Source organism: Mastigoproctus giganteus, chromosome 4, assembly GCF_048544385.1.
Source record: "Mastigoproctus giganteus isolate SK-2022 chromosome 4, ASM4854438v1, whole genome shotgun sequence".
NCBI classification, from domain to species: domain Eukaryota; kingdom Metazoa; phylum Arthropoda; class Arachnida; order Uropygi; family Thelyphonidae; genus Mastigoproctus; species Mastigoproctus giganteus.
In genome coordinates this window covers 243,826,828-243,844,686 of record NC_143578.1, presented here as the reverse complement: position 1 = coordinate 243,844,686, position 17,859 = coordinate 243,826,828, and the positions used below count along the sequence as shown (strand labels likewise).

Sequence of the window (17,859 nt, the reverse complement as noted above, 5' to 3'; positions counted from 1 at the left end):
TGGAAAGCATTGTGATTAGTTTATATATCAAAATTATGAAATTAAATGCAATAAGTTTATTGAATAAAATACTGCTTTTTTGATGGACACTAATTTGATTTAAACAAGGTTTTTGTTTTGTACCTTGATTCAACTAAGAGAAACAGTTTTAATTTTTTTTTTTTCACCAGCATGAGTGTGACATGGGCAGTAATTCTGCAGTCATGTATGCCTATGTTTATAGGCTCTTCTACAGGCTTTGCAAAATAAGCATGGTGATCTAATTTTTTGGCTATATTTCTTAAAATGTAAAACGTGGGAGCAGGCTGAAAGTAATACCTTTCAGTTCATAACCTCAGTATTAGGTGGCACAATAAGTTGCAGAAAGGTTCTGTATGTAGCTAATAGTTTCTATCTAGTACATGCACAATAACATATACAAGTTGCACATTTTAAATGGAATCTTTGAACAGCTGTTTCAAACAAGGTACAGTTCTTGAGTTTTTGAGTGTCAAAAATTTCAAAAAGGGACCACAATAATTTCAGTCTGGTACATTGAGACATTGGATAAGTTCATCCTAAATCCATTTTCATATTATTAAACTGTGATTATTGCCAGTAATGTGGTTTTTATGAACTGACTCTTATATGTTAAATAATAAATATTTCCTTTTGTTTCCTATTTTGTTTTCTCATATTTTCTTATTATATTCATAAATATGTATAATCTGTATATTTATATTTATGCATATTATGCATAAATATCCCAGTGGCTCACATCTGATGAGTATGGGCTTGGCACACCCAGGCTCCTGAGCTGGATATCATCATTCTTTTTTTTTTTGTTGGTGATTCCCTTCTACTTCTGTCTGTCTGTCTGTCTCTCTCTCTCTCTCTCTCTCTCTCTCTCTCTCTCTCTCTCTCTCTCTCTCAGGGTAATTCAGAAATTTTTTTTTTTTTTTTGCTGGTGCATCATAAGCCTCAGGCTTCCTTGCACCATAAGGCTAATAATAATATAAATATACAGATTTGTTTGTAACATATACATATGTTGTAAATATTAAATAATAATAAAAAAATATACACATATACTACATGTACCTCTGAAGTTTACATTCTTCCCCCCTGGTGCATGTACGTTTTACTCCCTGGTGCCAACACTCAGGATTCAACACTGTTTCTAAGGTAGCACAAAAGGAAGGAAAGCTTTGAACCTAACAGTTAATATACCCATATGGTACCTCATTGATAGATACTTCAATAATAATTTAGAACAAAATACCTCTTGGAGAACAGTTATAGGAAAATCTAGAACTGGAATAATTCTTAAATTAGATTGGTGGGGGAGGGGGGAGGTTAAAACTCTATGTTGCAGTATTCCTATGAAATTGGCTAATTAGAAATCTTAGTACTTATACAAATCATAGATTTAAAAAAATTAAATTTTGAATAAAATCTATAAATTGACATGGAGATATCTTAATCATCTGTCCTGGTAATCACCTGAAAGTATTCTTAATCATTTATCCTCGGTGTAAAATCATGTTTGGTGCCTCCATCCACTTGGTCCACTCCTCACTGATGAATGCTTTGTGGTTTATTAAGTGAGATGCCCTTTGGCTGTAGTTGGCTAAGGCCTTCTGGAGTTACAACTTACTCCATGTTTAATATAGCAACCTTCCCTTTTGTGACCTCTATTACATGTAATCTGAACTGATCACACACTGAAAGAGCTAGTGTTTTCAGAAGTAAACTGAATGTTTTGACTGGGTTTTCTTTAGCCACATTTACAGATAGAAACTTTGCTACTTACTGTACACCTATACATCTTCAGACCATAAGGTGCATGGGAATTTTTGGTATTTTCCATAGTGGGGGGAAGAAGACATCTTATAGTCGAAAAATACAAGTTTGTTTATTTATTTATTTATTTATTCAGTCAGTGTACACTGAAAAGACTTCACTCTTGAATGATCACTGGAGGGTGTACATTGTAAATATACACTAATATAATTATTATTCACATTAAAAATTTAAGAAGGATGTAGAGTTGCTAGAACGAGTACAGAGAAGGGCAGTGAGATTGGTGAGGGTGAGGTGCCTAGTCTCTAGGTGCTGCAATTTGCAGAATCTAGTCTCTAGGCACCTGCAAGGTGATCTGATTGAGGTGTATAAGGCCTTGAATGGTTTGAGCAGGCTCAAACCATTCAAGGCCTTATACACCTCAATCAGATCACAAACCTGAGGAGGCATAAACTCAAATTGATGAAAGACAGTTGTAGAATAGATGTGTGGAAATATGTCTTTAGACAGTGGGTAGTTGATTGCGGGAACAAACTTCCATCTGTCATTATAGAAGTTGATAGTTTAAATAAATTCAAGGAAGAAGTGGACAAATTTTGGAGTGAATGGATGGATGAAATGGGAAATTTTTTTTTTTTTTTTTTTTTTTGGCTGAGGCTGTATAAGCTTGTTTTCTTGCATCATATGCTAATGCTAATTATTATTTAACATGTGCAAACATGCCTCTCCATATATTACAAGGCCTTGAAAGAGGTAAAAAATAATATATATCATTATAACTGTGTTGGGAGATAAGTTAGGGTTATAAATTGAAATTTTATTTAAATTAAAAGTAATCATGACTCAGACCAGAGCAGCAAAACAAAAGGCTCAAGCTAATGGAAGTGCTGTGGCTCAGAGGAGAATTGAGGGGGGGGGCAGTTGCCTTTTGAATCACAGCCTTCTAAAATGCACAACTTGCATGATGTTTGTGGAGCATTCAGGTACGGGACATGATATTGCCATGGGGATGTCTTTGTGTGTGCACGACGCAAGGAGTGTATCGAAATCAGGCAACAACTCAGCGTTCTTATGGGCCTCTATGAGAGCTTGAAGGACAGGGTGGATGCCCTCGAAGGAACTAAATTGAGGGGCCCATCAAGCTCTCAGCTGCCCACATCAATGCCAGAGCTTGCACTTGGTCATCGTGAAACACAGCGGCAACCCCCAAGGCAGAATGCGCTGGTCCCAAAGGAACTAGTAGTTGTTGGTGACTATTGTCAGGGAAACGGGGAACATGCTTTGTAAAGAGGATAGGTGGAACAGGACCAGGGTATGTCTGCCAGGGGCAAAGGTTGATGACGTAGAGTAGATATCATCTTTTAAGGGCACAAAAGGTGATATAGTTGTACACGTTGGCACTAATGATATCAAGAGTAGGAGACCAGCAGAATTGCTTAACAAGTACAGGTCACTGTTGAAAAAAAGCCGTGAAATAGGGTTGAATTTGAAAGTGTCTGCAATTATGCCCAGACACGATAGGAGGGAGTATATGATGAGAGCCTTGTCGATCAATTCGGCCCTGGAAAGATTGTGCAAGGCTCAAGGGGTAGAATTTTTTTTCAGCCTGGACTGTACTTGTTAACAGGAGAGATTGCTTCTACAGGGATGGAATACACTTAAATAGAAAGGGTGCAAGAATATTTGCTGATGCTATCGAGGCAGTGTTAGGTGGGTCGGAAAACTGCTAGCTTGGAGGGATACAAAGACGAATAGATTAACAGTAGCCACTGGCAGAGGTGAAAGAGATTCTTGCACTGCTTCTATTGGAATGAGCAGAAGCCTGAAAAACAACATTCAGGATATTTCAGAGAGTGCTGGGAGTCATTGCGGTACAAGTAAACACATGGGTTGTGTTAGGGTAGCTAAGAATAGAAATAGGTGCATGTATACTTGCGTGTACACCAATGCTAGGAGTTAAGTAAATAAATTTGATGAATTTGAGGTATTGCTCAAAACATCGAAGGCAGATATTGTTGGGATATCAGAGACTTGGTGTCACACAGATATAAGGAATGCAGAACTGGAATTTGGGGAGTACGTCTACAGAAAGGATAGACTGGATAGGAAGGGAGGAGGGGTTATGCTATTAGTTAAGAAATACGTAAAATCCAAGGAAGTGAAGCCAGTGGACATTGCTGGACAGTGCAGTGTCGAGTCAGTTTGGTGTGACATAAGCATTGGGAGATCAAAATTGAGAGTAGAAGTGTGCTATAGGCCTAATGACTCTGATGAGTATAATAAGAAACTGTACAGGGAAATAGAGTGGGCCAGTAAATCAGAGAGTCTTATAATGAGAGATTTTAATTTCCCAGATATTGACTGGACTTTGGGGGCTGGTCACTCACGCACTAGCAAGGCTTTAGTGGATTTATTGGATGATTGTTTTCTACATCAGCATGTTCGGGAGTCAACTAGAGGGAGGAATACTCTTGATTTGATTATCAGCAGTGATTCTTCATGCATTAAGAATCTGCAGATAAATGAACCACTAGGTGGCAGTGATCACAGTGTGCTGAAGTGGGATTTACTCAGAGGTAACTACCATTAGAGGTAAAGGGAATGGTTATTGCTTTCATAAAGGCTACTTCGATGGACTGAGACAGTATTTAAATTCTATTCAGTGTGACAAACTGATGATGTTACCAACAGCAAATGCAAAATGGGAAGCATTCAAAATACTTATCTTGGAAGCTACTAGGCTTTACATACCAACTAAGAAATATTGTTCAAGATTTAGGCCTAAATGGATCTCAGATGAACTGATGAGGCATATGGCAGAGAAGAAACATGCATGGGATACATACAAATTAACACATGACACAGAAGCCGATGATAGATACAAGTTGATCTGTAACCAAGTTACAAAGGAGGTTAGGCAGGCGAAGGCAGAGTACGAGGAATCTTTGGCAAGGGATGCAAAGAAAAACAGCAAAGAGTTCTTTACTTATGTAAACTCTAGAAGGAAGGGGATGAATCAGATTGGTCCACTTGATATTGATGGGTCAACTGTTGATGATCCTGCTCAGGTAGCTAACAAAATAAATGAATATTTTGCATCGACATTCACACATGAGGAGTTATTTAGCGAGGGGAAAGCGAGGGGTGTATTCAACTCTAGCAGTAAGCTAGAGAATCTTGTAATAAGTGAGAGTAAAGTGGAGGATAAACTGTTGAAGATAAAGACAAGAAAGCCACGTGGCGTGGATGGGATCTATCTAGTTATTAGCATTAGTAGAGGCATTTGATGCAAGAAAGCAAGCTTATGCAGCATCAGAAAAAAAAAAAAAAAAAAACCCACTTCCACTTCACCCCTCTGTTCGTTCAAAATACCTGTCCAGCTGAGCCTTAAACTTATTTAGGCTATCAACTTCCACTACAAGGGATGGAAGTCTGTTCCACCAACGAACAACCCGCTGGCTAAAGGCAAATTTAAGGTTATATTAAAGGTTATATTAAAGGAGGCAGCAGAAGAAGTAAGCAAACCCTTAGCCATAATTATGAGAGCTTCCTTGGACTCAGGCGAGGTACCCACAGACTGGAGATGTGCAAATGTGACCCCCAATTCACAAAGGAGGATCAAAGGCTGACACAAGCAATTATAGACCTGCGAGTTTAACTTTTGTTCTAGGAAAATTAGTGGAGGCATTGGTTAAAGAAGCACTGCAGGATCATTTAGACAAGACTTCAGTTATAGCTCGGACACAGCATGGTTTTGTTAAGGGGAAGTCTTGCCTGACCAATTTGATTGGATACTATGATGCAGTCACAAAGGAACTGGATGCAGGGAATAACTTTGATATTATATACTTGGATCTTAGAAAGGCTTTTGATACTGTTGCACATGGAAGACTGCTGCACAAATTGGAGCAGTGTGACATTGGAGGCAAATTGCTGCTGTGGATAAAGGGGTGGCTGAGGGGGAGAAGACAGAGAGTGGTAATCAATGGACACTGCTCATCATGGACTAATGTTATTAGTGGAGTCCCTCAGGGCTCAGTGCTGGGTCCATTATTGTTTTCTGTATTCATAAATAATATTGATGATGGTATATCAAGCTTAATGTCGAAGTTTGCAGACGATACAAAGGTAGGCAGGGTTGTCAAGGACACTACTGACACTATGCTGCTGCAACAGGATCTGGAAAGGTTGAGCAGATGGGCTGAGAGGTGACAAATGAAGTTTAACATTGACAAATGTAAAGTACTATACATGGGAAACAGCAACCCCAGAGCAACGTATCAACTCTGTGGTACTACACTAACAGTGGTAGAGAATGAAAGGGACCTGGGGGTGGTGTGCAGGCAGATATGAAGTTCTCTGAGCAGTGCAGACGGGTGCAAGAGTAGCTCATGGTGTATTGTCAATGATATATAGGAATTTTTCTAGCAGGAATAAGGAGGTGATTATTCCCTTGTATAAGGCAATGGTCAGGCCACACCTACAGTACTGTATACAGGTCTGGAGGCCTCATTTCAAGAAGGATGTAGAGCTGCTGGAACAAGTACAGAGAAGGGCAACAAGATTAGTGAATGGAACAAAGGGGTGCTCTTACGAAGAAAGGCTTAAGTTTTACAAATTGTGTCTGGAGACTATACACCGGCGAAGTTTGTTTGTTTATTTGGTTTTTAGGAGCATTAGCAACTAAGGCCATATTGCTCCGGGATATGCGGTGATCATTCCCTAACCTTTCCGCATCCTCCGTATTTGGTGGTGACAGGATCGAATCCCGGTCTAATCAAGAAGCGTGTGCTACGCCGTGCTGCTCCTTCCCACCTGGCTACGGAGGCGCCACCAACGAGGTGATCTGAAAGAGATGTATAAAGCATTGAATGGTTTGAGCATGCTCAATGCTGATGGGATTCTTCCTCTCACTCAGAATAATCACCTGAGAGGGCATAAATTCAAATTGAGGAAAGATAGATGTGCGGAAATTTGCCTTTAGCCAGCGAGTGGTTGGTTGGTGGAACAGACTTCCATCCCTTGTCGTGGAAGTTGATAGCCTAAATAAGTGTAATGTTCAGCTGGACAGGTATTTTGAAAGAACAGAGGGGTGAAGTGGAAGTGGTTTTTTTTTTTTTTTTTGGCTGATGCTGCATAAGCTTGCTTTCTTGCATCAAATGCCTCTACTAATGCTAATAATCACATCACAAGTGTCCCTGCAGAGGATATCACACCTACTTACAAAGACCAATAGATTGACAGTAGCCACTGGCAGAGGTGAAAGAGATTCTTGCACTGCTTCTATTAGAATGAGCAGAAGCCTGAAAAACAAGATGCATGGTATTTCAGAGACTTCTGGGAGCCATTGCGGTACAAGTAAACACATGGATTGTGTTAGGGTAGCTAAGTATAGAAACAGGTGCAGGTATACTTGCGTGTACACCAATGCTAGGAGTTTAGTAAAGAAATTTGATGAATTTGTGGTATTGCTCAAAACATCGAAGGCAGATATTGTTGGGATATCAGAGACGTTGTGTCACACAGATATAAGGGATGCAGAACTGCAATTTGGGGAGTACAACGTCTACAGAAAGGATAGGAAGGGGGGAGGGGTTATGCTATTAGTTAAGAAACACATAAAAACCATGGAAGTGAAGCCAGTCGACATCGCTGGACAGTGCAGTGTTGAGTCAGTTTGGTGTGACATAAGCATTGGGAGATCAAAATTGAGAGTAGGAGTGTGCTATAGGCCTAATGACTCTGATGAGTATAATAAGGAACTGTACAGGGAAATAGAGTGGGCCAGTAAATCAGAGAGTCTTATAATGGGAGATTTTAATTTCCCAGATATTGACTGGAATTTGGGGGCTGGTTACTCACACACTAGCAGGGCTTTTGTGGATTTATTGGATGATTGTTTTCTACATCAGCATGTTCGTGAGGCAACTAGAGGGAGTAATACTCTTGATTTGATTATCAGCAGTGATTCTTCATGCATTAAGAATCTGCAGATAAATGAACCACTAGGTGGCAGTGATCACAGTGTGCTGAAGTGGGATTTACTTAAAGAGGTAATTACCATTAGGGGTAAAGGGAAGGGTTATTGCTTCCGTAAAGGCGGCTACGATGGACTGAGACAGTATTTAAATTCTATACAGTGGGACCAACTGATGATGTTACCAACAGCAAATTCAAAATGGGAAGCATTCAAAGAACTTATCTTGGAAGCTACTAGGCTTTACATACCAACTAAGAAATATTGTTCAATGTTTAGGCCAAAATGGATGTCAGATGAACTAATGAGGCATATGGCAGAGAAGAAAAATGCATGGGATACTTACAAATTAACACATGACACAGAAGCCTATGATAGATACAAGTTGATATGCAACCAAGTTACAAAGGAGGTTAGGCAGGCGAAGGCAGATTACGAGAAATCCTTGGCAAGGGATGCAAAGAAAAACAGCAAAGAGTTCTTTACTTATGTAAACTCTAGAAGGAAGGGGATGAATAAGATTGGTCCACTTGATATTGATGATCCTGCTCAGGTAGCTAACAAACTAAATGAATATTTTGCATCGACATTCACACATGAGGAGTTATTCAGCGAGGGGAATGCCAGAGGCGTATTCAACTCTAGCAGTAAGCTACAGAATCTTGAAATAACTGGGAGTAAAGTGGAGGAGAAACTGTTGAAGATAAACACAAGAAAGGCACCCGGGGTGGATGGGATCTATCCAGTTATATTAAAGGAGGCAACAAAGGAAGTAAGCAAACCCCTAGCCATAATTATGAGAGCTTCTTTGGACTCAGGGGAGGTACCCATAGACTGGAAATGTGCAAATGTGACCCCAATTCACAAAGGAGGATCAAAGGCTGACACAAGTAATTATAGACCTGTGAGCTTAACTTCTGTTCCAGGAAAATTAATGGAGGCACTGGTTAAAGAAGCACTGCAGGATCATTTAGACAAGACTTCAGTTATAGCTCAGACACAGCATGGTTTTGTTAAGGGGAAGTCTTGCCTGACCAACTTGATTGGATACTATGATGCAGTCACAAAAGAACTGGATGCAGGGAATAACTTTGATATTATATACTTGGATCTTAGAAAGGCTTTTGATACTGTTGCACATGGAAGACTGCTACACAAATTGGAGCAGTGTGACACTGGAGGCAAATTGCTGCTATGGATAAAGGGGTGGTTGAGGGGGAGAAGACAGAGAGTGGTAATCAATGGAAACTGCTCTTCGTGGACTAATGTTATTAGTGGAGTCCCTCAGGGCTCAGTGTTGGGTCCATTATTGTTTTCTGTATTTATAAATGATATTGATGATGGTATATCAAGCTTAATGTCCAAGTTTGCAGATGATACAAAGGTTGGCAGGGTTGTCAAGGACACTACTGACACTATGCTGCTGCAACAGGATCTGGAAAGGTTGAGCAGATGGGCTGAGAGGTGGCAAATGAAGTTTAACATTGACAAATGTAAAGTACTACACATGGGAAACAGCAACCCCAGAGCAATGTATCAACTCTGTGGTACTACACTGACAGCGGTAGAGAATGAAAGGACTTGGGGGTGGTTGTGCAAGCAGATATGAAGTTCTCTGAGCAGTGCAGACGGGCGGCAAGAGTAGCTCATGGAGTATTGTCAATGATATACAGGAATTTTTCCAGCAGGGATAAGGAGGTGATTATTCCATTGTATAAGGCAATGGTCAGGCCACACCTAGAGTACTGTATACAGGTCTGGAGGCCTCATTTCAAGAAGGATGTAGAGCTGCTGGAATGAGTACAGAGAAGGGCAACAAGATTAGTGAATGGAACAAAGGGGTGCTCTTACGAAGAAAGGCTTAAGTTTTGCAAATTACAGTGTCTGGAGACTAGGCACCAGCGAGGTGATCTGATAGAGGTGTATAAAGCCTTGAATGGTTTAAGCATGCTCAATGCTGATGGGATTCTTCCTCTAGCTCAGAAAAATCACCTGAGAGGGCATAAATTCAAATTGAGGAAAGACAGATGTAGGATAGACGTGCGGAAATTTGCCTTTAGCCAGTGGGTGGTTGGTTGGTGGAACAGACTTCCATCCCTTGTGGTGGAGGTTGATAGCCTAAATAAGTTTAAGGCTCAGCTGGACAGGTATTTTGAACGAACAGAGGGGAGAAGTGGAAGTGGTTTTTTTTTTTTTTTGGCTGATGCTGCATAAGCTTGCTTTCTTGCATCAAATGCCTCTACTAATGCTAATGCTACTGTTTAAGTGGAATATATGTTTCTGACTGGCAATTTAACAATTCTGTTCAGGAGTGTGGTGGGGGGGTAATGCAGTAGGGGAATTTGCCACCAAGCACTGGCAAATGCTCCCTACCTTGTGACTCCCCTTGCCAAAGGGGTAAATAAATAAATGGGGCACCAGATGGCCCTATTTATTTATATTATATAAATAAATACCATATTATGAACACACAACTTGCCACTGTTTTAACAGGTTATATGCATGAAAAAGTGATGAACAACAAATACCATCCAGATGCAAAAATTGATAATTAATGTTTTGTATATAAAAACCAAAGTAGGCACAATTTGTGTTGTGGTTGCTAACAGTAGAGTAATCTACTTCTTTCATGATTAATGCCATTACACAATGCTGGGCCCATTGTTGTTTTTAATATTTATCAATGATATTGATAAAGGTATATCAGGCATAATGTCTAAGTTTGCAGATGATACAAAGTTGGCAGGGTGGCTAATGAAAGTCATTAGAGTGAGCTAATGCAACAAGATCTAGGAAAATTGGGTTGATGGGCCGAGAAATGGCAGTTGAAGTTATTATTATTAGCTATATGGTGCAAGGAAGCCTGAGGCTTATTGTTGCACCAGCCAAAAAAAAAAATTCTTGAGTTATCCTGAGAGAGAGAGAGAGAGAGAGAGTGAGAGTGTCAAAAGTAGAAGGGAATCGCCAAGAAAAAGAAGAATGATTATATCCAGCTCAGGACTCTGGTGTGCCAAAAGCCCATACTAACCATATGTGAGCCCATGGGGTTGACATTGACAAATGCATGGTATTGCAGATGGGTAGCAGTAACACCAGAGTAACTTATCAACTGTGTGGTAGTAGAGAATGAAAAAAGACCTGGGGGTAATTGTGCAGTCAGACATGAAAGTCTCTGAAATAATCTGACATGCTACCATGAGAGCTCATGGGGGTTTTGTCAATGATATGCAGAAAATTTGCTAGCAGGGATGAGGAGGTAATTATCTCTTTATATAAGGCCACATCATGAGTACTGTACAGGTCTGGAGTCCTCTCTTGAGGATGTAGATCTGCTGGAATGGGGGCAAATAAGGGCAACTTGATTGGTGAAGGGAACAAAAGGGTGCTGTTACCTAGATAGGCTTCAGTTATGTAAATTTCAGGAACTCGAGATTAGTCATATGTGGAATGATTTGATTGAGGTGTTTAAAGCCTTGAATGGATTGAGAAAGATGATATTCTTCCACATGCTGAGAATACACATGAGTGGGCATAAATTCAAGTTGAGGAAGGATGATTGCAGGATAGATGTGTGGAAGTTTGCCTTCAGCCAGTGGGTGGTTGATTGTTGGAACAGGTTCCATTTGTTGTTGTGGAAGTGGATGGGTTGAATAAATTCAAGGGAGAATTAGACAAATTCTTGGAGGGTACAGATGGGTGAACCTTTTTTTTTTTTTTTTTTTTTGACTGATGCTATATTAGCTTGTCTTCTTGCATCATTTGTCCCTATTATTACTACTACTACACGAGGAAATGTTGGGCATGTTGCTCATTATAACAGCATTTCCCAACCTTTTTTAATAGCTTGGCTTACCAAGTAATTTCTTTTGTCTTCCCCAACCTTCTCCCCCATCCACACACATTGTCTATACATACATAAGCTTTGAAAAAGTCACCTATGTATTTTAATCATTCAAGTATATGTATTATTATAAATTAACATTTCTGAGCCCACCTAAAATCCCTTCATGATCAGTGGTTATATTACATTGCTGTAAAAGACAGTATGTTTCATGACCTTATGCTTATGTCTCCCCCTTAATTTTCAGCTGGTACTGATTTATACTGAGCTGGTATTTATTTGAACAACTTGTTTTCAAAATAACTTAGGTGTTGATGTGCATTCTGCATTTGTGTAACAAATTAACAATTCTGGATTTTCATATCTTTGTTTGCCATTTTAAGGAATCCAAATATTGTATATGGATTTTTTGCGCCTGTTAGTTTAAAATTCCTGCAGTTTTCATTTAAAATTGAAACACTAGGTGACACTGTAAAAAGAAATTAAGGATGCTATTCTGAGGTAAGTATAACTTTTTTCTATTTTTCTCTTTAAATTATTTTATTAGTTTTGTGAGGAATTTAAATTGATGCATTTAAGAATGTTGGCTTAATTCTTTTATGAGCAATAAATTGGTTAATTAGAATCTACAGGATGCGTACTTTCAGGTTCTCTTATGTAGCATTTCTTTTAATATAATAATTATAGTCATGTAAGCGATGGCTTATGTGGCTATTCTATGGACTCATGAAAGACCATACAGTATAATCTTGATTATTCAAAATAACTGGGTCGAAGGTATTTTGGATAGTAGTGTATTTTTTTTTCCCCTCCTGATAATAGATTTTAAATGCGCTGTCTATAAGAAAAAAAGGGAAGCAGCAGAAAAAAAATTATTGGCAGAAAATTACACTGATTTTCATTTATGATTTACAAATTTAAATTCTGTACAGTTAAAATAATTGCCACTGTTTTTCTGGTTGAAAGATGTCAGTCTTTTTTTTTGCTGCAAGATTCTATATTTTATTCAAACATTTGATTTGCATATGATTCCTCTTGTGATTTGACCCATCTAGTAGTGATCTGAAGGCCATTAAACACTTCACTGGTTGCTTGCTTCCATGGTATATATTCATTATAATGTCTCCTCTTCAATTTCTGCCTGATTCTGATTAATGGAGATAATGGTGAAACTACAACTGTCAAAAAGTGACAACCTGTAGCTGATGTGCAATTTCATTCATAATGCTTTTTTTAATGAGGAATCACGTGTTTTCATGATAGTTTTGTTTCACACATGTAATGTTAATTTTTTTTTTTTTGAAGGAAATTGGGGGGGGGGGGGTTGGAATAAATGAAAAGATTTCGAAAAAACTTCAAATAATTGAAAAATTTTCAGTAACTGGTATTCAGTAACCAGAATTCTATTGTACTGTCAAAATGATGAAAGATATCCAGACTGATTTCATCACCAGATTCAATCAAGATGTTCCAGGAAAGATGACATTATTTGCTGGAAGAAGCTGTTTGAAACCAGTTCCAATGGATAGATCGAGGTGGGGAGGACTATCAATAAAGGCACTCCAGTGTGAGAGCATAACTGCATTTGTAGAATGTTCACCAAAGAAATTGTTTTGTAAATGGTAACAGGAACTTGGAGTTTTTGTTTATAATAAGAGATCACATGATGGGGAAAAAAGGCTTGAAAGCATTATTGCCCTGCATTTGTGAATGTATTAAGTAGTGTTGACCTGCAGAAATGGTGTGAAGTCTGTGAATGAAATATTCACAGACTTTACATCATTTCTGCAGGTCAACCCTACTTAATACATTCTAGCATGGTTAAAATCCTTGCATGAAGAACAGTGATTTTTCTCTGACAAATGTGCAACTTACCATAGTGCAAAACATTTACTTCTGATGTAAGCAGAACCCACATTTCATTAAGGAACTAGTAAAACCTATTGTATATAATGCAGTGGACTGCAATGCTTTGTTTGCTGCATGTGTTCTTTACATATTTGAGGTCTCTGTCAACCAAGTAAATACTTCAAAATGTTGTGCACCTGGTTTGTGCACATTATTTTAACATGATGGCACCTCATCCCATTATGCCATCCCCATTAGAGAATTCCTAAATTAAGTGTTCCAAGAGAGGTATATTGGCAGTGGATTACAACATTTTCCTGTGCCTGTTGAGTTGCCATTCTGAGGTCATCATGTGACAGTGCTTTATGGAGATTCATGAAACATAAAAACATCACAGCAACGTTACCATTAGACTCTATTGGTAATTCTATCCAATTTGCTTTTCATGTAGGGGTCAAAATGTAAAATTTTGCAAAATACAATATTAGTTAAAAAAGATATCTTGAATAAAAGAGCATAGCCAATATTACCAATTTGTAGGACAAATTGGAATGACGTTGTGATTCATCCTATGCATCAGTCTATCCTGTGCTCCAGTCAATTTCAAGACTTTTCTTTTTTTTTTAAGCACCATAATGCTGACAATACTATGTTTAGTCTCACATGACACTTGAAGACATCCTCTGCTAATTACAGTGATAATTCTCACACAGATACCTTAGAGTAATTGAAAACAAGTTTTTTGAACACCCTGCAAAAAGTTAAATAAAATTAATAAGCATTGTAATCGGTAAAAGATCAAACTTCAGTACACTCCAAGCATAATTGAAAAAACTGAATACTTTTTTCAAATATTAAAGTTACTCTGTGGCCTGTCAGGCTATGCGGTATATCATATGTACTATAACCTGGCTGTAGTATATCATATGCAATACTACAGTCAGGTTAAGATACATCATCACCTCTTTCACATCTCCATTGTGGCTGGGTGGCATCAGTGCTTCCCCAGTCCAAGAAGAGCATCCTGGAGTCAAACGAGGAGCTAGGAGCTCACTAACATTTGTAATGGGTGGGCTGATTCACCTGTATGTAGCCTTTTTTTTTGGTATAACAGAATATACCTTACCTTATCTTCCCTCAGCCTCCGTAGCCTTTTTGATAGGCTCTTTCCAAGATTGTTATATTACTTATTTTGCAGCTGTCTGGTTTCTTATCACTGTTTCCCCATGGTCCAAATGTTCTCCCAAATGTTAATATCATTACAAAGTACCTATTCAACTTAATCTACTATTTCTATGACTACATGATTTTCTCTTTTTTGTATTCAGATATGAATAGAACTCCTTGTCTTCCCCCCCCCCCAATTCTGAGCTTGTTTTTTTTTTCTGTTTGCCTGTAATTTTCCAGACTTGGCCTCTCGAACCCTATCTCATTTACCACATATGCTTTGCTTGGCCTCTCTTACCTTATCTCATTTAATTACATATGCTTATACAGTATTTAGTAATTTGTACTAAAAAAAAGTACAGGGTAGTTTGAATAATTTGACGTGCATTTATATAGAAGGCAGCAGGACAAAATATGACGAAAATAAAGTTTAAAAAAATATATGTATATCGCAAAAATAATTGAATATAATGAATTCAAATCAAGCAGAACATAAGTAATTAAATTTTTTTTTTTAAACAACAAACTATGGATTAATGTGTTAAACATTAACAATAAATTTAATCATATGTAGAAAGTCCTTTCCCAATTGTGTGAGTGTATGTGAGTGAGCAAGTTTTTTGGGTTTTTTATTTTTTTATTTTTTTAAAGAAATCATGAATTCTCTCTTAGCACAAGATTTTTTTGAATTTTTTAATGAGAGTATCAAGGCTGCTTTCGGCTTTGTATATTTTAATTTTTTTTCTTTACTTTCTAATTCACTTTCTAAGATTTTCATAGCAAAACAGTTTCTAATTTTGTATTTTAGAATTAGAAAATCTGTTGCTCAACTTCAAAAACAATGATAGTTGCACATACTCCTTTTCAAAACAAAATTTCTGATATGCTACTTATAGTTAAAAATTGTTTGGCCACTAATGGGGAGGCAACCATTTTTGTTTTAGACCAACACTGTGATTTCGGTTTTGGTGTAAACTGTCCACACACACAACAAAAAATCAATTCATACAGCTACTGTAATGTTGTTTCTCCATATTGATTGTCAGAAATTTTTAAAAGAATTTTCCACTAAATGCTTTTTATATCAAAATCCCTTAATGCCATTAAATGTTTTGTCCCTCTGTGCAGCAAAGTTTATTTTCAGTCTTCTATTTGTTTCTGGAATCTATTTTTTATTTGTGTAATTTTTAATTTGTTTATTTAATTTAGGCTATAACTTTGTGATATTATAATACTGTATATTAATTATTCTCAGCATGTTTATGGGGATGGTATGATGTGTGTGTATAAACCACAAGGAAATTTATATGGTAACATCTGTTTTGCTAATCAAATTTTTATGTTCTTATTTATATTGAAGAAAGTAAATTTGCATTTTTCTAAGTTTAATTCTGAATTAATTGTCATTGATTTCATAAGGGGGATGCTGCTAGCCTTGGTGAGGACTCAAATAGGTTTAACACTGGCACAGGCTGTTACAAAAATCATGACCATAGTCTCCAGGAAGGATGCATGAATAAACGTAAGGATTCTCATCAGGCCCAGTCTCTTCCACCTGGAGTTATCAATCCCAGTTCAAACAACCTACTGGATATCTCAAATACAGAACCACCAGAGCTTAGAGAGAATGTGAAGACAGGAAATTCTGATACTGCTTCTCCAAGAGGTTCACCTGTAAGTTATGTAGAATGCCATTTCTCAGTGCATGTTTTTTTTTTTTGTATCCCTTTTTCTCATATTTAAATATTTAATGTGATCTTGTTTTATTTAAAATCAGATTATGTTCTGCCTTTTTTATCAGTTGGTGAATAAATAATACCTGGTTTCTTGCACATGGGTAAAAATGTGCAAGTGGACCACTTGCACATTTTCAAACATGTAAGCTTTTTACCTGTGGTTTAAATTAGTTTAGTAAAGTGTTATCCCTTGAGACAATTTTTCTGACTTTGTTGTTTTTTCTAATGTTTTTTTGTTAAAGTGTATTGATGAATTCTCATTAAATTTCACATTTCCTTGTTTCTATTTAATGCTAAATTCTCTTGTATTGTATAGAATGAAACACCTTTCTTGATATCCTGATTTTATTGTTGCACATTGTCTAGCACAACCCTCATACTACATAATATATGTTATATTTTTTGCAATTATGATAATACTCCTTACATCACGTAGGTACATTTTTTTAAAATGTTTTTGCCTGCTGGGCACGCAAAACCATTTCAAACTAATTGATAATATTTAGTTAATGCATACTGCTGAAAGGAATATACACCATGCTCATATTAAAGGAGACTTAGATTTCTAGACAAGAACATGTTTTCTTAAATTAACTCCTTTATCATAATCATCTGAAAAGTATTTTTTCCACTAGGTCAAGTAAAAGATTTATGAATGTAATGTTTTTTTCTTTTTTGAAGAGAATAAATTAGTGTTTTCTTTTTTTGCTTTTGGAGTGTTTTCTTTTGAGAAACTTAACTCTTTACAAAAAAAAAAAAAAAAAAACACCCACATTATTATTATTATTATTATTATTATTATTATTATTATTAGCCATATGGTACAAGGAAGCCTGAGGCTTATGCTGCACCAGCCAAAAATAAAAAAAAAAAAAATTCCCCGAGTTACCCCCTGAGAGAGAGAGAGAGAGAGAGAGAGAGAGAGAGAGAGAGAGAGAGAGAGAGAGAGAAAAGTATAAAGGAATCACCAAGAAAGAGAAGAATGATGATATCCAGCTCAGGACCCTGGGTTTGCCAAGCCCATACTCACCAGATGTGAGCCCCTTTGCTTAATCAGCTGCATATAAAATGATAATTCTTTTCATATCATCATTTGGTTGTGTATGTTGCTGGTGTTGTTATTTGATAGAGCAATTAACAACACCAGCATAAAGAGAAGAAAGCAGTACACAACAAAATGATGGTAAGAAGAGGATCAGCCTTCCAAATATAGAGGAATTAATTGAAAACTTCAAAATGCACAGAAAAATAGCAAAAATTATATTCAAAATGATGAATTTGAGGACAAAAAAAGAAAACAGAATAAGAATACTGACTATAAAATAATAAAGGCAAATTGATACAAATCAGCTGTAAGCCAGATTTTGTTGATGCTGAATAAGTCTCATTTATTCAGTAGCAACCAGATTTGGTGATAATTTACTGTTCACGGAAAGTTGCTTATATTGTAAAATCTGTAAACTTATTTTTCAATATAATCTATCCTCTGTGCTTATATAAAAAATACA

General features: G+C 37.2%; 1 protein-coding gene across 2 annotated transcripts in view; it reads left to right on the top strand.

Annotated features, from left to right (window-relative positions):
- The window catches only part of LOC150087581 (uncharacterized), a 317,512-nt gene that overhangs the window by 195,864 nt on the left and 103,789 nt on the right, over nt 1-17,859 (top strand). For both annotated transcript variants that reach the window (XM_090371262.1, XM_090371263.1), the window contains exon 4: nt 16,035-16,289. In XM_090371262.1, coding sequence (XP_090227388.1) covers nt 16,035-16,289 — 255 coding nt within the window. The remainder of the gene's footprint in view (nt 1-16,034; nt 16,290-17,859) is intronic.